The sequence below is a fragment of the Myotis davidii genome, unplaced genomic scaffold (assembly GCF_000327345.1).
Source record: "Myotis davidii unplaced genomic scaffold, ASM32734v1 scaffold914, whole genome shotgun sequence".
Lineage (NCBI taxonomy): Eukaryota > Metazoa > Chordata > Mammalia > Chiroptera > Vespertilionidae > Myotis > Myotis davidii.
The window spans coordinates 445,178-455,882 of NW_006285484.1; the positions used below are offsets into that span (position 1 = coordinate 445,178).

A 10,705-nucleotide genomic window follows, 5' to 3' on the forward strand; every position below is an offset into this window, starting at 1 on the left:
ATAGACTTCTACCTTCTGTTTGTTCTGGACCCACTTGCCATGTCCCCGGCTCAGGGGAGACAGCGGGAACATGTTTTCCCTCTGACCACCCTTCTCAAGGGCCGTTCATCGTGGGTTTGAAGGCTGAAAACTGGTCACACCTCAAGATTTCCTGAGCGCAGCAGGGAGCCCGAGAAGACCACAAACACTGGGCCTTTTATTAAACGCATTTCCCCCTCATACAGCAGCTTCTTAGTAACAACCGGCCACACAGTTTAGACAGTGTGTGTCTTTGTCGGGAGGAAAAATAAATCGCAAACCCAAACTCCTCAAGCCTCGGATTGTCTACTTTCTGGGCCACCTCTCTCTCCCCTTTGCCTGTGGCCTTGTTGTCCCTGGTCCGGTTGCTCTGTTACCAGCGCACCTACAGACCCGGCCACAGCACCATCCTTCTCACTGCAGTGGAGGTTGTTTCTGGTTGCTATGGCAGCGCAGGGAAACGCAGTCCCTTAAACCAGCCCAGGCAAGGCGGAGACTGCCGAGGGCAGTGTTCACACACTGGGAGAGGGAGGGTCAAACGGGCATTGAAGGGGCCAGGCTCAGATTTCAAGTTCTGACGGGGTAGTGGGGGCGGGCGAGAGGGGAGGGAGGGATGAGGGCACGCTGAGATATTTTTTCTGTTATCACAGCACTCATCTTGTTTTTAGAGTGTCTTCTTCCTTCTCCTGATGCGAGAGCCTCTCACTGTCAACCCACCGTGAGTAAATTCAGAGGAGTCACCACGGTCACCTAAAGCGACCTGTGAAGGTTTCCTTGGCTGAGCCCCAGCACCTCTTCCCCTGGGCTAACGAGGCCCTTTACGGTCATTGCTGCTTTGCACGAGTGAGTGTGAGATCCTGGGAATCTCCAGAGAGCTTTGCATACCTGCTTACCACCTAGGTGAATGCCATCTCCAGAGAGGGGCTACTTGGGAGGTACAATTGGGGGGCATTGGGTTGCCACAATGGCTGGAGGCCAACACTGGCATTGAGCAAGCAGGGGCCTGGGATGCTGGAGGCTCTGTGGTGTGTGAGACTGTCCCACGTAATGAAGAACCGTCCGACTCTGAATGCCAGTGGCATCGGCTGTGAGAAGCACTGCTCTGGCCCAGACTGCTTGGCTCTCCTGGATGCTGACACTGTGAGGACAGGAGGCGGGGTGGGGGGTGGGGGTGTCAGGGAACAAAAAGATGCCTTTGCTGTGATCTGTGGCCCTACTTTGGCCTGTCACCTATAGCTGAACCCCCATGGCAGCCTGTGGGAGTGTCCCCCGCTGACCTGCATGAAGAAGTCTAAGAGGCCGCGGGCCCAGTTACCCTTTAGATCTCCCTCTGTGGCTCCACCTTTCCCAGGAAGCAGGCTCAAGCCTCCTGAGGAAGACATGGAGGTCATGCTGTATCATCAGGTTGGGTTCATTATCAGGAATCAAGACAGTGAACATAGAGGCTCAAAACTTTATTGTGGAATTTAGTCAAAACCACAATAAATACAATTTCAACATCCATTAGGATGGCTATTATGGAAAAAAACACCCCCCCCCCACACACACACAAAGAAAATACCCCAAAAAACAACTACAGAAAAGAACAAGTGATGGGGAGGACAGGGAGAAATTGGGACCCTTGTGCACTGTTGGTGGGAATGTCAAATGGTGTAACCGCTGTGCAAAGGGGATAGTATGGCAGTTCCTCAAAAACTTAAACAGCCCTGGCTGGGGTGGTTCAGTTGATTGAGCTTCATCCTGTGCACTCAAAGGTCACCGGTTCCATTTCCAGTCAGGTTTGGGGTTTGGTCTCTGGATGGGAGGCAACTGATCAACACTTCTCACATCAGTCTCTCTCTCTCTTTCTCTCTCTCTCTCTCCCTGAAAAATCAATAAAAGCACATTAAAAAAAATTAAACATAGAGGTATGATATGATCCAGCAATTTCACTTCACAATTCCACTTCTGGGTATATAACCCCAAAGCAGTGAAATCAGGGATTCAAACAGATATTCAAACACCCAAGTTTAGAGCAGCATTCTTCACAATAGCCCAAACATGAAAGCAATTCAGGTGTCCGACAGATGAATGCATGAACAAAATCAATGTATACAGACAATGGAATATTATTATTATTTTATATTTTTTTATTAATTTCAGAGAGGGAGGAAGAGGGAGATAGAAACACCAATGATGAGAGAGAATTATTGATCAAATGCCTCCTGCATGCCCCACACTGAGGATCGAGCCTACTACTTGGGCATATATGCCTTTGACCAGAATTGAACCTGGGACCCTTCAGTGTGCAGGCCAATGCTCTATCCACTGAGCCAAACCGGCTAGGGCTAATGGGATATTATTTAGTCTGGAAAAGAATTTCTCCCAGTCTCTCCGGGGGAAATTCATTCTCTGAGACCACCTGATTTGGAAATGTGAATTCACCCACAAAAAGGTCACCTTTCTGAGACTAAGCCGAGTGGACATCTCACCTGGGACAATACTCAGGTGCTCATCCCCCGCCCCCCGCCACCCCCAAACACTGTGGCAAGGCTACCAGGCCTCTAGGGTAATATATGAGCAGCCAGACCGTAGCCCATCACGGGCCTCTCCTAAACTGTCGTGTGTACATCCACACTGGTTAATATGGACAATGAACAGATGTACAGATCAATTAATAGACAGTTAAAAGCATTTACTCAGTTCCCACAGCAGTTTATGGGAAGTGCATTTAGAAAGCAATCGAGATTATTGCTATTCTAAAGTGCTTGGGGATCCCAGATGAAAGGCCCCTGTAACTGGAAAGTATTTATAACTCAAGAAGAAACCCTCCACACCCACCTCCTGGCGTGCCTGACTGTCAGCCCATGCAGCGTGTCTGTTTAAATTGCGCTGTAAATCCTATAGGGTGGAGACCGTGTTGTTATCCCTTGTAAAGCATCATGAATAACCATGGCGCTCTACATAAATAGGAACCACATGGAACAAAGGAAAGAGATGTACCTTTGGCCATGTCCCCACTGCATATTCAACGGCCATGTCTACACTGCATCCAGGAATTCGTCCCTTGCTCCAAAGTGCTTGGGGTCAATGGATGCTCCTCTGGGGAAGTGGCTCATGGGATAGTGTCAGGGTTCTCAGTCCCTTTTATTATTTATTTAATCCTCACTCAAGGATATTTTTTCTTTTTTCTTTTTAAAAAAATTTCTTTATTGATTAAGTTATTACATATGTGTCCTTATCCCAACATTCCCCCTCCATCCCCCCAACTCATGCCCTCACCCCCCTGTTGTCTGTGTCCATTGGTTAGGCCTATATGCATGCATATAAGTCCTTTGGTTGATCTCTCCCCCTGGCCCCCACCCTCCCCTACCCTCCCTCTGAGGTTTGATATATCTGATCAATGTTTCTCTGTCTCTGGATCTGATGGGCACTTAGGCTGTTTCCAAATCTTAGCTATGGTGAATTGTGCTGCTATGAACACAGGGGTGCATATATCATTTCTAATTGGTGTTCCTTCCGTTGATTTTTAGGAGAGGAGAAGAGAGAGGGAAAGGCAGAAACATCAAGGTGAGAGAAACACATCGATCGGTTGCCACCTGCACGAGCCCCGACCAGGGCCCGGACCAGGAAGGAGTCTGCAACCAAGGTACGTGCCCTTGACCAGAATTGAACCCAGGACCCTTTGGTCCCCAGGCCGAAGCTCTATCCACTGAGCCAAACTGGCTAGGGCTCTCAGCCACTTGTAAAGGGCAGTGTGACCGTGTCTTCTAGGAATTGCGTCCACCTGCAGGGAAGTCTACAAGAAGAGTCGTTGGTACCGTCCTTGTTACCCCAGAGGAACGGTCAGTGCACAGAGAGGCATAATGGTTTGCACAGCCCCCGAGCGAACCAGAGGTGAAACGGGACCTTGTCCAAATTTGGTCCGAACCCCAGCCTGCTGTTCATCCCCCTTCTGCAGCAGAGTAGCAGCATCCATTCATACGGCGCTACGTGGTGGTTAATGCCCAGCCGTGAACGAGCTGCGTGACTGAAGCCACCACAGCGCCCTCTTCAGCCACGAAGCTGGTGCCTGGACACTGGGCCTGGGTCTGGCTACTGGACGCCTCGAAACAATCTCCTCACCCTTGCTTCTCCTCACCTCACTTTGCAAATCTAGCTGCAAGGCGGTCTAGGAAAGCACATTTTCAGCTTCCTAACCTCCTGCACAGGCGGGAAGGTGGAATGAAGGTCGATAGAGCCATCCATGGTTATCTACCATAAGCACCAAAGACGAACAAGTTGTTTGAGAAAGTCAAAACAAAGAATTTTTAAAAATTTGGGCGTGTGTGTGACAGTCAGCGTCCCCTCCCATGATTAAGGCGCTTTCTATTTGCTTGTGTTTTGCACTCCCAGCTGGACTGTAAGTCTCTGGAAGGTAAGGCCTAGATCCTGTAAGTCTTAGCACCTTGTATCGCATTACAGCTGCATACAGACTTGTTGCTTTCTTTTTAACATGCCCAGAGAAATGTGTACAGATCTTGGAGCCAGTATGCAAGATACATGAAAGAAGAGAATTATGTCAAAGCCTGTTTTAGCAGCTGGTAGTTTGCTGATAGTACAAAGCTTAGAGCCACAGGTTAAAGACTCTGATTAATGAAAACTCGATTTTCAAAGACCGGAAGGGCACCAAGAGAATTAGCGTGGAAGATGCAGCCTTCTGAACTCGCTGGGTGCTTCCAGACTCTCGGAGGACGAGTTACTTGGCTTGTTCAGAGACGAGGGCTCATTTCTCATGAGGCCAGGTCGGGTTTGAAAGAAAAGGCGAACGGCAATAAAGAATATTCTGGAATCAGAGCAAGGGAGAAAGTGGCCTGACGGCTCTCTGCTTCCTTCCTCTCCCCAAGAATAAATTATGACCAAATGGCCTGCCTCGGTCAGGAGGGAGGGGACTGGAGATCTATTTACTTTAGATCTTTCTGAAGCGTTTGCTTTGGGAGTCTAAACTATTTATTATGCTTTTGCTCTGGGCTTCATTTTATTAGTAGAAGTGCTCATAGTAATTGCAAGCTTTTAAATTCATGGTGGGGAGACAGTAAGAGCGGAGAAGAAGTAAAAATCACACATTCTGGTTTCTTCTGTAAAATGAATTGCTAGCATTCACCTTGTGAACCCAGGAGCCCCTAACTCACAGGTTACCTCCCTGCCTGCTATCCAACCCCACTGTGCAGGAAGGGGGCCCAGAGAGGAAGCCTGGGTTTGGGATTGATGGGGGAGAAATGACGGAGAGAGGGGTGTAAGGCAAGAGGGAGGACCGTATCCCTTGGGAGGCAGGTCGGGAGGCACATCCCAGCACCTTTCCCCGTTCCCCCTTTTCTCAGAGAGCCAGCCCGTGCCCACACTCCTCCAGGCAGCAGCCCTAAAGTGAAACAGAGGCTGCTGACCTCTGGCTGGTGCAGGAGGCCCTGCGGTATACATTGAAGGAGGGATGGAAATCGTTTCTTCTTCTCTCACAGAGCAACCCACCTTGGGGGCAGCAAAGTCCCTTTCCCAGAGGCCAAAAGGCCAGCTAAAACTCTACCACAAGTTGAGAGGCATCCATAGTGTTACCACAAGCGTGGTCAGATATGAGCAGTGCCCTCTGGAGGACCTCAGGCTCCCGGCCAGCCCTCTCACTCTACAGCAGGCAGTCCGGGGGAGTTGTCCGTCAAACGGTACATCCCAAAGGGAGATGCTGATAGCAGGGCAGCTTTGCAGATTTCACGATAATCTTTCTCTTGACTCACTGTCTAGACATAGTTAGGCGCACAAAGGGTTAACGGGCCTTGCAGGCCTCAGCTGCCAAGTACACTTAATGCTCAGCCCAGCACTCCCAGCTTGTATTCTGACGCTGCTGGAGTGGCCTGTTCGTGGCATCTGGTTCCCTGGCAACAGCTTTCATGGGCTCAATCAAAGCCCTTTCTTCTTCAGAAAGCTCCTACCGAGACACCCACCACCACCGCTAATCACCATCTTAACTCGGGGTTTAGGATGCAGCTGGTAGGCAAATAGCATCTGTGGCTGTGAGAAGGTGCAGCCACGGACGGGGCTGGACACACCTGCCTTGCCGCCACCCTCGCCCTGGAGTTCCACGGGGCCACTTGGAAATGACCTGCTTTTCCTCGGGGCAGAGACAAAGGCTGGGCCAGGACGTTAGCCGGAGCCGGAGTTCTTTGTGCGGCAGAAATCCACGAGCCTCTGTGATTCACGACGAGCTGTGTCCTGGCCGGTCTGTGCGGGAAGTGCGGGCTCTGTGCTCTGACAAGGGGCGTCGCTGAGCGGAGGGGGTTCCCACAAGGAAATCCATATGGTGGGAGGCTTGTCGCGGGTCAGCCACAAGCTGGGGAGAGACGGCCGCCTCCACCAGGACCTGGGAGGCCGGCAGCTGCTGCACCTGCCCCACGGGGTCCCGGCAGCGCCAGATCTGCTCAGAAGAGCAGCGAACAGTAGTTTCTCACGCAGCGTTTGGGGAAAATGAGATTCTCGAACAAAAATGGGCATTTGTGGGAGAATTCTTTAGTTTTACTGAGAATCCTTTTGCGTTTTCTTGTTTTGTCTAAGGAATCAATAACGTGAAAGTTGACAGAATAGAGGCGAGGAAGGAGCAAGCAGTTCTCACTTCTGGTTCACTCTCTCAATCTACTTCCTCCGTTTTATCTTTTTTCAAGTCAAATTTCATCTCGTGCATTTCTACTCACTGAAATCTAAACAGATAGCGAGCGTCATGCGGGAACTAAAAGTATTCAGAATTCACAGTAATATTTAGAAAAGACGTTGACTTGTGTCCTGGCCATCCACCCTAATATTTGTGCTGCCCTAACCTTCTGGTTCCTCAAAAATAAAAACAACAAAACACACACTCACACACACACACACACACACACACACTCACACACACACACACAACCATCCTGGTCAGAGTGTTGAAATGTAGCGGGACAGTTGACAATTCAGCGAGAGTTTGTGGCTGCTCTGCTGGGGCAAGCGAAGGGCCACTCCTGTGTGGGGTGCGTGTATGAGTAGCGCTCTGTGTGTGATCTACCAGCCTGTCCGCAGTTTAGCACCGTCAGGGTTCTTGGTGGTACTACCTCACATCATGTTAAAATATGTTATGGTGGGCACTTAACAAAACAACATACATTTGAGAGCCATCTGGGGACCAGGCTTGTTCTATTTCTTACGAGATGTGTAATGAGAAAATTCTTATCCTCTGAGCCTCAGTTTCCTCATCTGAAAAATGGGGATAGTGCCTCTTGCCCTAGCCGGTTTGGCTTAGTGCATAGAACATCAGCCTGTGGACCAAAGGGTCCCGGGTTCGAGTCTAGTCAAAGGCGTATGCGTGGGTTGTGGGCTCGATCCCTAGTACGGGGCATGCAGAGGGCAGCTGATCAATGATTCTCTCTCATCACTGATGTTTCTATGTCTCTCTCTCCCTCTCCCTTACTCTCTCATATATATTAGTATATGCCTCTCACAATGGGATTGTCTCAAGGGCCATGAGAAATGATGTGCCTGGGCTCCATCCCCACAGATTCTGATTAATATATTCGAAGTAGGGCCCTGGCATTGGAGAACCACAGATCCAGCAGATGGAGGCTCTCTCTGATTATTTTTTAGGTTGAGGAATTCCTTGAAAGTCAGGGGTTCTTGGGAATGGTGATGAGGAGGAGATAACATTTATGAAAACAAAATTCCCTTACTTCTTCCTCAGATCTGGGAGTTACAATAGACTGTAGCCCAGTGTGATGGAAGCATTGTCTCTCCCTTGAGCCCTTGCAAGATGGGTCTCAATCAAACAGTTTTGTGTGTGTGTGTGTGTGTGTGTGTGTGTGTGTGTGTTTTCATTCAAAGAAAAAAGAAAAAAATGACTGAGCACCTTCTATATGGATGTTTTGATAAGAGATAGTGTAATAGGGAGAAATAGATAAATGGTATAATGCTCAGGAAGCTCACAGCCTAGCAAGGGCAAATAAGGGAGCCATATGATGCTGGGCTTGGCACGATTAAATGGTAACCCCCTGAGTGGCATTTCCTGGGGGAGCCTTGATGATGTGACACAGGAAGCTTCAAGATACTCTGAAGTGGGGGATACATTTCCAGCTTAGATTCTAAGCAGGAGATGATTTTTTATCCTTCCCAACAAAGGGCAGCACCCTCTGATTAAAGACCAAGCGAATAAAACCACAGAGCCCTTGGTATTAAAATTTACAAAATACCACACCACCATTAAAAAAATATATCTTTATTGATTTCAGAGAGGAAGGGAGAAGGAGAGAGAGAGAGAAACATCAATGATGAGAGAGAATCATTGATCGGCTGCCTCCTGCAGGCCCCACACTGAGGATCGAGCCCGCAACCCAAGCATGTACTCTGACCAGGAATCGAACCGTGACCTCCTGGTCCATAGGTTGATGCTCAACCACTGCGCCACGCCTTCCAGGCTCCTCCTTCCTCTTCTTGATCCCTGGGTCCCAGCTACCAGAAATGAGGTTGGAGCTATCAGGATCAGAGGGCAGTTTCATCATCAGCTACACTGGTGTTTGTGGGACGGCCTGGGACTCTAATGGTCTCTCTAATATTGTTCTTATAGCAACATGTTTTTCTAGTATAAAGGCACTGACACATTTTCTGGACCCACCACTTTCTAAATGCTCCATGCTCCTGTACCTGCTCTGCTGGTTCTGGTATCACTGGTCTACCGGAAAGGCTTGATGATATTACTGCCATTTGTTCTCTTCTTAAACAGTAATATGAACCTTGTACATATCAATAGCCTAGTATTCATGGATTACTCATGCCCTGGCCAACTTGATTTTAGATCAAGTTCGGTAAATCCCAAATGATTCTAGTTAATGGATATGCCAATGTACAGAAATACACTCTACAACACAATGACGCCCAGAAGATAAAAGAAGTTATAAGATCAGTTGTCATAAATGAGCAAGAATATTTTTAAAAATTTGGCCCCAAAGAGAATGATGAGAGAAAATCATTGATCGGCTGCCTCCTGCAGGCCCCACACTGGGGATCGAGCCCACAACCCAGGCATGTGCCCTGACTGGGAATGGAACCGTGATCCCCTGGTTCATAGGTCGATGTTCAGCCACTGAGCCACAGCAGCCGGGCAACCACACCGCCATTTCTATTAGTTAGCAGAACAGACAGCAAGCATTTTTAGGGCACATTTTAAAGAAGAAAATCTTTTAATACATCAATTGAAAGATGCTTGGTATTTAACGGCTGTATAGGGAGTAAATAAATATGTAAACAAAAACAGAACTTTTTGTGGTTGGTAACAAGGTGGGTGACCCAAAGCAATATGGGATACCAGGTCTGGAGAACCTGCAGGACGACTCCAAATCCACCCTCAAGTGGTTCCTTTGGCTACATTGTTATGAGTTTTCATCAGTTCTTTAGGATGGAGAAAGAGGAGGCTGGTATTAGAACCCCTTGCATACGCCTTGGAAATAATTCCATATGAAACATAACATAGTGATTGCAAATAGGTCTCCTATTATGTGCTAAATCCAATCCAGTTGGTAGAGATTGAGAATAATTCTGCAAAGTCCTGGCCTACTAAAAAGGAGTTTCATGGCTGATTGGTTATGCCATCCATAGGTGAGGGGGAGTGAATTGTGATATGTATTGTGAGCTTTGCCAATGCCACGTTATAAACTGTACAGAATTCTCATTACAGGGTATGGATTTAATCCTTCTCTTTGGTGTCAACGTAACGTCATTTCATTATATTTTATTAACCACTAATTATTATAGAAACCCTAGTTCCTCAAATCTAAGATGCCATATACTTTACGATACACTGATTATTTAATAACAGCTTTTAAGGGGAAAACATTATTAATAGGAACACAAAAATAAGATTTATCCACATATTCTTTTTTCAGTACTTTACTCAATGTTTGAGAATAAACCTCTTTCAAATTTAGCCTGTGGGTGCTTCTGAGTCATTTGTGACCATTGGCAGTGGTATATGGCATTATGGGGATTCTCTGCTTTTTATCACCGGGCCTGGTGATTTTGACTTTTTTAGCAAATGTAAGCTGAGGTATCTAATTGTTCATCATTTATGTTTCCTGTTTGGTTAAAGTCACATTTTTATCCTACCCTTAATTAAATTATCCCTCTCTAGGCAGTGAACAGCTTCTCTTGAAAGTCATCCAGGAGGTTCTGAAAGATATTTGGCACCCGAGGGTGACTTCGCAAAGAACGAGCTGATCACACCAACCTTCCTTAGCTTTAAAACCTCCCTTAACTTAAATATGCTGCTATTTCTCCTGAGATATCTGTCAATTTTTATTGTAGGTAATTACGGTGCCCATCGTGTAGTCTGGCAATCCTCCTGTGTTCTCTGAAGTGCTTGGTTGTTGTTTTGCTAGAAAACATGAAATCGTAGTCCTGCCTTCAGCAATAAATATTTGCTTCACTTCTTGTAAATGTGCCTCGCTAAGTTCTCCCATAGGCAGCCGATAACAGCTCTGTCTCAACTTACTCTCCTGCCAGCAGGGGCAGATTTCTTGTGACGTAAGTTATAAGTGGCTGATCATATAAGAGCCTGGGAAGAAAGGGAGTACAGCAGATATCGAAACGAGACAAACTCTGAGTATCCAAGTCAAGATTCCAGTGCCCAGGGTGAGCAAGTAAGACCAACAGCCTCTCCCCACGACCCCCC

At 47.6% G+C, this 10,705-nt stretch overlaps 1 protein-coding gene and 1 pseudogene across 1 annotated transcript in view; one reads left to right on the top strand and one right to left on the bottom strand.

Moving 5' to 3' along the window:
- KIAA2012 (KIAA2012 ortholog) overlaps window positions 1-505 on the bottom strand; it is a 95,627-nt gene extending 95,122 nt beyond the window's left edge. Inside the window, 1 exon segment of the mRNA XM_015559093.1 lies at window positions 2-505. Coding sequence (XP_015414579.1) covers window positions 2-72 — 71 coding nt within the window. The 5' untranslated portion in view covers window positions 73-505.
- Window positions 506-1,065: 560 nt separating this feature from the next.
- The window catches only part of LOC102770238, a 23,283-nt pseudogene continuing 13,643 nt past the window's right edge, over window positions 1,066-10,705 (top strand).